Source organism: Sinohyriopsis cumingii, chromosome 19 (genome assembly GCF_028554795.1).
Source record: "Sinohyriopsis cumingii isolate HCF-2022 chromosome 19, ASM2855479v2, whole genome shotgun sequence".
NCBI lineage: Eukaryota > Metazoa > Mollusca > Bivalvia > Unionida > Unionidae > Sinohyriopsis > Sinohyriopsis cumingii.
The window spans coordinates 41,717,658-41,731,634 of NC_142979.1; the positions used below are offsets into that span (position 1 = coordinate 41,717,658).

The 13,977-nt window shown below is 35.6% G+C and overlaps 1 protein-coding gene across 2 annotated transcripts in view; it reads left to right on the forward strand.

Moving 5' to 3' along the window:
* Positions 1-390: 390 nt before the first annotated feature.
* Positions 391-13,977, forward strand: part of LOC149775564 (protein NipSnap-like) — a 56,866-nt gene continuing 43,279 nt past the window's right edge. For both annotated transcript variants that reach the window (XM_089943413.1, XM_089943412.1), the window contains exons 1-3: positions 391-531; positions 5,484-5,662; positions 10,557-10,602. In XM_089943413.1, the coding sequence (XP_089799539.1) occupies positions 443-531; positions 5,484-5,662; positions 10,557-10,602 (314 nt within the window). In that variant the 5' untranslated portion in view covers positions 391-442. The remainder of the gene's footprint in view (positions 532-5,483; positions 5,663-10,556; positions 10,603-13,977) is intronic.

Here is a 13,977-nt window from a genome sequence, read left to right on the forward strand (position 1 = left end):
ATATTTTAATTTGAATCAGAAAAAATATTATAATTAGAATAAATAGTATAATCTGAATGAGAATAAATATTATAATCATAAATAAATCTGACTCAGAACAAATTTTATAATCTGAATCAGAATAAATATAATAATCAGGATAAATATACATACTGATACTGATGTAAGGATACCAGAAAAATGTAATATTAAGTGGTAATTCAATATATGTTTCTTGTTGTATCATGTTTGGACAGTTGTAAAGGATTTTTGGTCATTTTTACAAACGCATTCTTCTTCTTTCGTTTCCTTAGTACGTTCGGCGGTGTACTATGATATTAGATACCTCTAAAGAAGCTTATCTACTCAGATTACCAAGCTACAATGATCGGTCCCTCAGCCAATACGAGAACTCGCGAGACAAATCTAGCTAAGGCTGATCGTCCGAGGCTGATCGCCAGAAATGAGTTGCTATTATACGTCCAAAGTAACAACGCTGTTTGCAGGAGCAAAACATTGCAGACAGTTCCTGCATAGTTCTTTAGTGTCAAGGTAACATCTATGGACTATAATATAAAGCCCTGAGAGACATGTTATTATTATTTTGAACGTCACGCTCACAGGGGCTCGTATCGTTGCATACAATTGACCTTGCCCACTGGGGCTCACATCGTTGCTTAAAACTGACATGTCATACAAGTACTATATAATAACAACAAGGGAGGACACGTCTCCTTGCTCGCGCGACCTATTTAAGAATAAACGCTGATATTTCAAGCTACGTTTTGCGTAGTCCAAGACGTAAGACCTAGCACATGTTGATTTTGTTTAGGTGCTGTGTCTTACTATCCAAATAACGGCCTTATATCGCGTGTTCCGATGTCGTTGACATCGGAATGAGTAATCAAAGTTTCAGGAACATCTCAGACGCTTGGCAGCCTATATCGACACTCTTACACTAATTTATGTGTAATTAATATAGTTACTGTGCTGTCTTTATCCTGGCGGAAAGAAAATAGGATACTAGTAAATGGACGCATTTTCACGTTCCGTTGACATACATTTGAATTTGTTGCAGTGCGACAGTAGTCGATGTATGCCGAAGTAAGTTCAAGTAGGTGCATGTTGGGGATAAGTTTCTTGAATAAAACGAACAGTTACTTACAGTTCCAATAGGCATAATATATTTTTATCTGTTTCATTAAAGAATAAGATATTTGATTGTACATGAACCCATTAATTTGGTTTATCTGCAATGCCTAATCCGCTATTGTCAAGGATACATTTCAAACTTCCTGACCAATTCGGACACCTTGATTTTCAACATCAAATTTTGAATATAAATCTGTTATAATGTTTTTGCCAGACTTTACTTACCCTGATGTCTTTTCTCTAATAAATTCAAATTCTTACAAAAGAAATTGACCTGTTTTCAAGTCTTGTTGGTCTCCATTTCATTTGGCTGGAAAGCAGTGAAAGCCAATAATGCCGAAATTGGTTTAAGTTGAAATATTATTCTTTAACAAAATGAATAAAAAATATATTATGCCTAATGGAACTGTAAGCAATGTTTCATTTCGTTCAAGAAACATATCCACCACATGAACCTACTTAAACATACATAGGCATACCTTGACTACCATCGCATTGCAACAAATTCAAATGTTTGTCAACGGAACACAAAAATGCATCCATTTGCTAGTGTCATATTTTCATTCTGCCAGGATAAAGACAGCACAGTAAGTATATTAATTACGTATAAAGCAGTAGAAGAGTGTCGATATAGGCGGCCAAGTGTGTGAGATATTCCTAACTTTTACTACTCAATCCGATGTCAACCAACATCAGAACAGGCTATACAAGGATGTTATTTGGATAGTAAGACATAGCACTAAAACAAAAACAACATGTGCTATGTCTTACGTTGTAGGACTAGGGTGGGTGTTACACCACAGTACTGTAAGAAGTCAACCCTAATAATAATGATGGAGATCCCAAATAGTCAAAGGGGGAAATGGTTAGTCCAATAAATCATCCCCAAAACCTGTATTGATATGTTTGTGGTTAGGGGAATGAATAAAATAATTCATCAAATATTGCACACAGTCCTGTCTCACAGGGGTTCGTATTGTTGCTTACAAATTAATTATTGGTCATAGATATACTATAAAATAATACAAGGGAGAGCACTTCTCTCCTTTCTCACCAACCTATTTAAGAATCAGCAATGATATTTCAAGCTACATTTAACATAGTGTGATAAATTTGATACAGATATTTATCTCAGGCATTCGACTTTGTATGCCTATCCAAAGTTTGGCTTACTGTCATATCTTTAAGGAATGCCAGACCATTTTCCCATGCTACTGCTTGACATGGCCATGATTGTGCTTACTTCATATGCAAGTGAAATCCTTCTGAACGGAAAATGGTCTGGCATTCCTTAAAGGTATGATAGTAAGCCAAACTGGATAGGCATACAAAGCTGAATGCCTGATCTAAACATCAATACCAATTTTATTATGCTACACAAAATGTAACTCAAAATATCAGCATTGATTCTTAAATAGGTCGCACAAGAAAGGAGAGAAGTGTACTCCCTTGGATTATTTTATGCTGAATGTATGACTGACAGTTACACTGTAAGCAACAATAGGAGCCCATGTCCTGACTGACACTTAAAGCACTAAAAACATTATATAAACTAATTATTATTATTATAATATATATATATATATATATATATATATATATATATATATATATATATATATATATATATATATATATATATATAACATGTTTTAAAAAAAAATACCTACCTACCCTAATGTAAAACCAATGTATTTGGAAGGTCTTTAAGGTTTGTTCAAATGATGGTAGTCTCACTGATCTGCCATCAGATATTTTACTAAATTGGACAGAAAGCAGTCTAGCATAAAGACCTTTCAGACTTGTACAAATGATTCTGGTATAGTGTCAGATATGAGCACCAGAGATCTCGCTAGGATTTTAAAACTAGGAGTCCCTTCTTTCCTACAGAATTAACACGTGAGTGCATCGATTTTTAGATGGAGAGGTTTTTGTAATGTAATCACTCACTTTAATATAGCTTCATTACAACAGTCCATTGACAGGATTGCAAATTTATGATTTATTTGTCTACGTACTTGTAGTAATTTTAGGCAGTGGTAAATAGTATCTGATTTGCTTTTGTTCTCCATATTTTCGCAAATACTTGTCAAGTCAGAAAACAGCTTAGACCTTAAAGCACATCTCGTGAATTCCACAACATAGCATTGTCCCATATGTTTCTGACCTACATAATTTGCATTTTAAAGTTAAATCTTGAATAAAATAATACCTATGTTTTGCTTTCAATGATGTGTATATTTTTCTAAATAAATTTGCCCGATGATTTACAAAAACGGACAATCTAATAAACTGGTACATACCAGACTTAGCAAAGTCTGCCATTATTTCCCGTTAGGCCTACTGGTTCACTTAGTTTCAAACTAATTTTATGACAAAATAGTGTACATGAGGCAGTTAATATATATCCAGATCACCGATTCTGATCTTAAAACACGTGTATGTTTATCATCAAAGGATAGCATGCAGGAAATTGATAGTTGCTACTTTATTTGGAAAAGGGTTAATGGGCTATCAAAACACATGCTTGTGAATGGGAAAGAGTTTGTTTGTCATTGTAATTGATCAAAACTATGCCTAGCTACTGGTGTCGTGATGAATACATTTCGCTAAAACACTAGAACTAACCGGGCTAAGGCGAGGGGCATTTTAAAAAAAGTATGGTCAGACAGTCAATGTACCTCTTAAATAATCACAGGACGAAGTCGTTTTTGCTTTCCTAACAGAAGAGGCGAAGTTTACGTTTTTAGGCAACTTAGTAACCCACTTTGCTTGGTAGTGTGACCCCAGGCCTTCCCCCAAAAACTATGAAAATTAGAAGAACTATTGGTTGCTATTGAGTTTAATTTCTACATTCTTTATAACACTGACAGCTCTTGTTCATCCATTAGAGAGAAACTGAATTTTGTGAATCCAAGTAAAGACTTATTCCAAACACTAAGTTAGGCATGTTACACACTTTCTTACACTTAACTACTGTCCCATCTGAACTATCAATTCTAGCAGCTTTAGCACTCTTCCAGATCTTGTTACAATCTTCGTAAGTTTGCCATTTAACCCCAAAATACTTATCCAAATTTATGAATGGCATTTTGTCTTTGATTCTGAGGTCACATGCACTGCTTATTCCACTACATTCCGAAATGAACACATAATGAAAGCTAAAGTTGTTTATTTGATGTACTTATATCAATGACCATGTGAACATCTCTGGGTCTTTCTGCCTCTGAATTCAACAATCAATGTAAATATCAGTACATTTTCCCACCAGGCTGCCAGTCAAAGCCTTTGAACTTGCCGTCCAGCTATTGCATCATGTTCTTTTTGATGTACTCTTATAATGGCAACATGTATGCCCATCAAGGGGTCTTTCAGTCACTGGATTCTGTCATTGTAAATATCAGCACAGCTAATTGATCAACACATTTTCCCACAAAGCAGGTGGCTGAAGCAGGACTGGCAAGTCTTTGAATTTTGCCGCACACCTATTACATGCATATGGAGGACTCCCACCTCAGTGATTTTCTGCGTCCCAGATCAAAATTTGGCATCCAAATATGCGTAATTAAGCGTTTCTGAGACCTGAGTACTATTACCAAAAACAAACACTTTTAAAAGACAGCTTCTCAGAAACCATTCAGCAGACTTTGAAAAAATTTATCACATAAACAACTGAGCATAAGTTTGACCAGATGTAACAGAAAGCATGGAAAGCTTTTAATTTTGTACAGATGATGCCAATCTGCTATCCAATATGACTGCAGCTACTAAAAAGAAAAAAGCTTAAATAACTTATTCATAACTTCTTAAAAGAATTTGACATGAAGTGTCCCTGTTTGAATGCCTTTCATATTTATACAAATTATGCCATTGAGTAATAAAATATGGTTGCCATTAATAAAAGTAGAATTACATTTGTACAACTTTATAAGAAACAGCAACTACAAAAAAACGCTGAACAGAATTTGATCAACTTCAGCTAGCCTAGGACCTTTCAGTATTGTAAAAATGTTGCTGATTTGTGATAATATGGATAAAGATAAAAAAAACTAGAGAAATGGGGAATGTCAGTTTGATCAGAGATCTCAGGCTCATTTGAGCCTTATCATGGGGTACTGGTTAGATAAACACTATCATCAAATTGTATTGTGCTCACAGCATTCCAATTACTTGATGAGTAAACTCAGGCCGCTTTGGCCTCTTGTTAGAGTTCTGGTTAGCTAAACATTGTGAATCCTCAAATTGTATTGTGCTCACAGAAAAAAATATGTAAGCTGTAACAGTAAGGAAATTGTTGGTATTGAATCTGAAGAACCAAAGTTGATAAATCAGGTGATCTGTTTCTTATTCAGAAATGTCAGCACAACATCCAGAGTGCTTGCAAAGCAGGAGCAGCAGTCACCTGATGTTGGGCAAGCACCAGAAAGTAAAGGTTGGTTCAAGAAAATCATGAAGGTGGGAACTGGTGAGCCAGGTAGAGCGTCACACTCCAGTCAGCTCTCCGCCAAGGAAACTGTATATGAAATGCAGTGTAGGTATTTTGCTCAATGTATACTTTTAGGGGGAGATAGAGAATTCAGGTCATTTCATGTAAATATTTAAGTCTTCAGTAAACACTTGGATGGAAAGATATTTCTGATACATGTGGTTGTCTGGTTTGAACCATGTAAATAACTATGCAGGATCTGTGGTTTCCCAATTTTGGCAGATTATCCATTGGAATGTCCCTTGAAAGACCACCATTTCTGACAAAAATATATGATCTCTTTAGGCAGGTGACAGAAATATAAGAATGATATTAAATTTTTGATGTAAGTTTTTTTTATTTATTAGTCATTCCTGATCACTAAGGCAAGGGGAGAAATAGAATCTGTCCAGTCATATGATTGCCAATTCTATAGTATCCAAATTTCGTACATGATTTCAAACTTGCTCAGACGGTTCATCTCAACATGGGAATTGCAGAGTTCTGTGATGAGCATATTGGACTTTTATTTGTAAGAGTTATTACCCTTGCTTGACTTAAAATAGGCATGCCTTGGCATGTGAGCTGCAGTATATAATTTTTTTATTTTATTTGAACCATATAAGCCATGAACCTTCACCTTTGCAAGGTCTCAAATGAGTGCTGAGTTGTACTTAGTTTGAATACATAATCTGATCTTAACCTAGATTAATGTCAATGTTCAGAATTGGAAAATAAAGAATACCAATATATATATATATATATATATATATATATATATATATATATATAAACAGTGCAAAACTAGTATGTAATTAGCATGAGCACTTGCGACTCCTAATGAGTCTTTTTCAAAGGCAAATGAAAAACATAGACAAGACAAATAAAAACAGAAAAATCATTGTGTTTGCACAACTTTACATTACTATGCCTTGTTGCAGATGCTGGAAGATATTTTATATTAACCTAGAAATCAAAGAACCATAGTGACATCTGTTGTTTTATGTAAGTTATGTACGCACAAATTATATTCCGGATATTTCATTGTTATAGTAGTAATTATAGGTTATTGGGTGACTAATGAGCAAATTTATAAATTTATTTAAAAGATGTGTCGGCTGCAGCAAGATAATTTTTTTGTGAATGGCTGCCTTTCTCTAGTCTTCATTTTTAAACTGCTTGGTTTCAGTTCCTTTTCTTTCCTGGTTTTGGAACTCCGATTGGGGCTGTACAGAGGCCTAGTCGCAGAAATCTTCTCCTCCCATGGCCGCACTTTCACTGATATAACACTTATTGCAATCGCTCACAACCCTGACTTGAGTTAATACTTAAATGTGACTTGTAAATGAAAACTTTTAAATGTCAATAAATTTGACTTTAGTTGCCTTAAAATACTCTGCCAAGTGGTACATTTCATTAGCAGTATCATAATTATCATACGGGAATTCATACTTGGTGTAATCATTTCCATTGTTTCCTCCCAACAGCAATACAACAGTCCCTATGTACCACTTCATACATAACATCATTTCAGTCAACAGCTACACATCGGTTTCCATGTACCACTTAATTAATATACAGCATCATTATTTGCATTATTTCCCTCCAACAGCAACACAACAGTTACTGTGTACTACTTCGTACACAGCATCCTTTTTACGTGTCAACGGCTACACATAAGTTTCCATGTACCACGTCATACACAGAATCATTATTTGAATGATTTTTATTATTATTTATTATTGGCCATATATGTGTAAAATGTTGAAACTTGATATAATGAATAAAAGATAAGTTCTAGCAACCAAAATTTTGTCAAATACATTTTGGTAAAGAAGTAGATAAAATCAGTATTGAAAGGAAAATAGAAGAAGAAAAATCATGAAAGATGGTATCCAAAATATACCCATGTCCTTGCATGCCAATAAATTATTCATCTGAATACAAACTTTGATAAATGTAGTATTTGCTGGAGTCATAAAGAAGTAAAACTAAAATGACTAGGGTGTAGAACATATTTAGCTAGTGGCCAAGTGGTCTAAAGTGTTCATCTTTACCAGTCACTCCCATCTCACTTCTGTCCATGTCAATTTGAGTCTCTGGCGCGACCAGTGTGGGCATGTGAGAAAGCTGCCAGTAGCTTCCCAAGTCAGTGGTTCTTACCATTTTCTTTTTCTGGGTTCTAGCACCAATTTTATTGGCTGCAATAAATAGTAGTCAAACTGAGAAATGGCATTTAACACCAAAACAACAACAACATATTTAGCTACACATTATGTAAATTGTACATTGTATTAACATGCCAGATTCATTAAGTTTATGTTTTCTGAAAACTGACCCAAAGTTTTAGCTTGTTGACAAAGAAATTGAATATAAATTGGATGCCATATAATCATTAACAACATTGTTTGATCATACAAGTCATAGTCCATTCTCCTGTAAGAATTTACTAGTAACAAACGCTTATAGATAATGGTGATCAAGCGTTCAGATTGTGAACTAAATAAGACGAAGTATATATTAAATGATGTACAGCATGTGTCTATGTTACACAGTCCACCTAAAAGGTTGAGTAGGGCATGTAGAGTGAAAATCTGCAATTACAGTATAAAAACCATGAGAGTTCACAGGCACATATGGACTGACACAAAATTCTAATGAAAAAAAATCTGTATAGGGTTAAGAATTTTTTTATATTGATGTAGTTAAACACTGAATTTTGGATGTAGTCGCATTATGAAGAACTTCCACCTGCAAAATGGTGTGCAATCTATTTCTTGATCCTTCTCTTCCATACCTCTGGGGATATGTTTTTGTACCAGGGTGCACTTTTTATCTACATTGTCAGATTTTCATACACATACAATATGGGAAAAAGATGTGATCATGTCCTTTGAAAGTATGAATGATTGATACTTTAAAAAATGGACCATTAACCAGGCATTTTTATTCAAATGCAAAACCAAGGCAAGTGGCTTTAAGCAAAAATAATTTATTTGCCATGGCTTATTATCCCTTTGCATGACAGGGCTGTATTTTGTTCCTGTTATTTTAACACATTGTAGAAACTGCTATACTGTATATTTAAAACAAAATATTTTTAAATGCTTTATATTGACTCATTTTCTTTCCATATTTTCTTCTCAAAATATTATGTTTAAACAATTGTGTGTGAATTTGTCTACTAAAACTTTTTATTTTTTAATTAACCACAGTTTTCTCGTGGGCCTAATGTAAACCTGTACTCTTTAGTTTTGTTTTTTAAATGCTGCAGAAATCTCCATGTTTCTGAATCAAAGCTGAAAACAGAAATGAAGTTGGAGAGGCATTAGGCTTTTTTTTTCTTCAATCAGTACAAACATTAGCTTCAAGTTTTGTACTTATATCATGTTATGGTACTGTGGATGTGTTGCAATTACAAAAAAATTTTTTTGACTAAGTTTGGTAAGGAGCAGGAGACTATGCATATATTTTAGCAGAATATAGCAAAACAAGTAAAATCAACATGATATCAATTTAGGAGATTACCATGGTCAAGTGTTATGTCAGGCTTACCTGGGCCTCTTGGTCTTTTTAAATTGAATCTGTATGTAGTGTATGACATAATCTTCTGAAGGCAACTAAGTTGACAATTTTCACTGGATCACTGCAAAACTATACATGTTGATGCCATCATGTGAAGATGTGTGTATCATAAAAAAAATTACAGTACTTTCAGAATTTGAGTTATTCTCTTTTTAGTCTTGCAACTAAATGAAGTGCATGACAGAGTCATGTGCAACTTTTATAGATCACTGTGAAACTTGGTAGAGATTATGCCCATCGTTAAAAAAAAGTCACTGACTAAACTTTGTGCTCTTGTCATTTCTAACTTGCCTGGTCATAAGTGTGGTCTTAATAATCCATTGTGGCACACACACATACATACATACACACATATGCACATGTACAGAGCAGGAAGGTTACACCTGTACTTGCTGGTGGAAGCAATTCACCACCTTGCCAGTAACTATAGGGAACAGAAGCACAATCTTGAATGTCAGTGACACCCCAGAGCAAGACTACAGACACCAGCCATTTGGATAAGGTACTGATACAAGTCGCTGGGCACCAGAATTCAAGGCAGATCTATAGATCCTGGGCTGAACACTGGGCAGTGATCATCAGGCATGGGCAGGTCATATATGTCACTGGGAGTTAACAATTTGGGAGGATTTTGCCTCCTGTAGGTGGAGCAACCAGGTCAGCTCCCTTCCCATCATTATGTTTTCCTGCCAATCTCTATGGAGCTTGGGAACCTCCACCACTAGGTGGTGAGCACCTTTGCATTATCCTTTTATTGTACCATATATTAGCTTTCCATAGCCTCATTGGCCAGCGCATGAATTATGCTACGTGCCCTCCCCTTTGGGTTATCTATTGAAGGAGAGGAACAGTGTCTCATTGCTTCCATTGAGATTGGATTTCCTTTTTGCAAATGAGACAGAGACACTAATTAAGTTGGTGCCCTCTTCCTATTTGGTGTTCCCATCTCCATCCCGCACCAGGCAAGTGATAGAAGCTGAGGATATTTGGATGTTTGATAAGGCAATCAACAATCTAGTTTGGATACACTGTCTGGGATGTAAAAGAAAGCTGATATCCTGTTGCTTCCCCATTTGCCTGTGGTAAAAGTTAATATACACAGATTGGCACCAGGCCAAGAGGCAGCCCGCAGAGAGGTTGGTCATTTTGTTCTTCCACGCTGCAGCCACTGGTGTCATCAGGAAGTTACAAGGTTCCCTGACTTGCTTGTCCACTTAAGACTTCTTGTTTGTACGTGGGAGTATGTCAAGCTCAAGCAACTCTAAACTTGTTTATATGCATGTCAGACCCTTCAATACTATTTTCAAGTCCTAAAATATTTTATGGTAATTTCTATTATTATTATTATTAAAGTTTTTTTCTTCTTTCATTTCAGTTCATGCAGTAAAACCAGAAGCAATGGAGGAATATTTGAATAAGTAGTAAGTTTTACACATACATATTTCTATTAATGTGTTTGGATACTTATTATGTATTAAAAATAAAGAACATAGCCATCAATATTAAAATTCACATGTATCCAGCACATTTACCATAATGCATTGTATAGCAGTATTTGTTATCTGAATTTTATATGTATTGCATTAAATAACATTTGTGATTAAATAATACATTTTGTGTTTATTGTTAATTCAGTTACTTTCAAAGTAGGCTAAGTAATAAAAAATGATGGACAATTCTGGTGAATAGTGTTGTATTATCGTAACATCTTTTTTCTGGTATCTTGTGATTCTAGCAAATGAACAACCAAATTGGACCCTAATCTCCTCCCGTTTATCTGACAAAGTCCACTGTATTAAAGTCAATATCTAAATGTGACTATAAGATAAACAAATTTGCCTAAAGGTGGATATCTTTGACACTTTATCCATTGTTTCCCTGTTGTTAATTAGGCTTAATCATCTGAGTGCAGACCGTAACACTCATTGACCATTGTGTCAGCTATTCATTATTGTGACTTCAAAGGATATACAGTCCCACCCACTTATGTCGACAAACCACCTATTTCGACAAAAAAGCGAAGTCCCGGTCCTTGGTCTACTATTACTACCAAAATTGTCATGCTTATGTCAACAGCGAGATTTAAAAAAAATGTACATGTCGACAGAAGCCCTTGGCCCCAGCTTGAACAAATCCTTTGTTTTCTAATCATTTATGTTGACAAGCTGGCAGTTCTGACCCATACTTTGTTCAACAATTAGTTGATCATGCCGCAAGGCTTTAATTTTCCTGCCTAATAATTATGTCGACCAGCTGCCAGTTCCAACCCATACTTTGTTCAACAATTAGTTGATCTTGCGGGGCCCCAAGTGGCCGAGTGGTCTAAAGCACTCTCTGTTACATATCACTGCCATCTCACCTCTGTCTGCCTGGATTCAAGTCTTGGATTTGGCCAATGTGGGTATGTGGGAAAACTTGTCAGTAGCTTCATATTGGTCACTAGTTCTTTCCAGGGGTTTTCCAGGTTCTTCCTCCACCATTAATACTGGCCGCCATGTATAGCCTATCATGTGCTGAAAAATGGTGTTAAACCCTACAACAACAACAAGTTGATCTTGCCGCCAAGTTTTAATTTTCCTGCCTAATCATTTATGTCTGCAAGCGACCAGTTCCGACCAGTACTTTATTCAACAATTAGTTGATCTTGCCGTCAGGCTTTAATGTCGCAGTCGGATTTAAAAAAAAGACTTTTGTTTGGTCCTATAAAGATGACCTCTCACTGCGGCTTAAATAAAAGCAATGAAATCTGATCGATTTTTGCATTTTCCAAAGTGATCGGTGATTAAAACAAGTTTATTGTGCAGTGAAAGTTTCCTTTTTAACTTTATTTATATTTGTGATGGCTACCAATGGCGGTGTCAAACGCAGATTAAATTTACAGTCTCAGGAAACTAAATATCTGGCTGTTAAGGGTGGAGCATTTCGCTAAGATGTCTGAAAATTTTTCTCTTAAACATAACACCCTGTCAGGATGGATGAAAGCTGCTGAGTCTTTAAAGAAAGACTACGTTGAAGGTAGTTGCGCTTCCCAAAGGAAGAAGCAGAAGACTGCTGAATTTGAAGACGTGGAGGAGACCAGAGCAAAATGGTTCAATGAAACCCACATTGCACATTCCACCTTATCCATAGATCGTGATATGATCATTGAAAAAGTGAAAGAATTTTTTTAAAAAAATTTGTGTGGAGAACTTCGTTGCAACATGTGGATGGTTCAGTCGCTTTAAAGTTCGTCATAACATCGGATACAAAAGGATTTGTGGATTTAAGTATACTCCAGACAAGACATACTGCAAAGACCGCATCTCTGTTCTAGTCACATTGAACATGATTGGCAATGATAAAATGCCACTTGTAGTTATTGGCAAGTCTAAGAAGCCTTGCTGTTTTAAAAATGTGCACCATCTTCCTGTGGATTATTATGCGAACACAAAAGCTTGGATGACGTTAGACATTTTTATGGAGTGGATAAGGAAACTCATCAGAAGAATGAAAGTGCAAGGAAGAAAAATTGCCTTGCTTGTGGATAATTGTTCTGCGCACCCACATGTTGATGATCTCCAACGCGTCCAGCTAATTTTTCTTCCAGTCAATACCACGTCACTCATACAGCTGATGGATCAAGGAATCATCCAGAATATAAAACCACATTATCAAAAACTTCTCGCCCACAAAATGCTGGCTGAGATTGATCAGCAAAGAAGAATTTAAGGAAGTTTGCTTGGGGCTCGACACTTTGAGGAAAGTTTGGGGATCAGTGAAGCCAGAGACCATACAGAAATGCTTTATGCATGCTTTCTTTCCCGAAAATGAGGAATTTCGTGGATTCTCCCCATCAGATATCCCACATAATCTTGAAGAAGATGGCTTATATGAAGGTATTGGAATTCTGATGGATGAGTTTGTTCGGATGGCTATTGAAACAGATGACAAGGAATAATGCTGAGCAGCTCTAGCAGATGATGACATTATTGCTGCTGTAAAAATTAATTACGTTTCAGAAGATGGCACAGAAGACAACATAATTGATACCGATGCTAGTGATGAATTGGAAACACTACCTTTGCCGTGTGTTTCATGCAGAGAGGCCTTTTCAGTGTGCGACGGTTTGGCAAGATTTTTTGCGAAATCAAACTCATTGGTAATATTGGAAGACGCGCATGGTCACTTGGAAAAGTTGCAGCGTCTTCTTCAGAGAGAATAACTATCAAGGCTCAAACAGAAGAAGCTTGCATGAAGTTCAGAAATGCATGTACTCTCGTTATCTCCCATGCCCACTTGTTGTGCTAACAACATTTAATTTAAAATTAAATTTATTGTAATTTTATGCATTGATTATGCTATAGATATATTCTCGATTACATGTATATGTATTTGTCATTAAAATCTTTTACCGCTACATGTATTTGTATTTTGAGAGAATTCATAATTTGTTATCTCCGTAACGTATTTTAAATGTGTACCACTTGAGCTGACGTTGTTACAATATTGTATTGTAATAATCATTTTCTTTTAATACCTCATTAGAATGTCAATTTATACAGTATTAAGCCTTCATTAATCATATCAGTTGCATATCTCTTGTTTGCTTTTATGTACTTTTCACGATGACTTATGTAACTAAATACATGTACTGATTAAACCAACTTGTTGACCTGTTTTCATTTCCCTGTGAATAGCCCCATCCACTTGGTAGTCTGAATAAGGTGGGAACAGACTGACCAAAATCTAGGCCAGTTTATGTACATGTACTTGAAGCATGTAAATAACAACTATGCAACCATGTGCTAATGCCAACA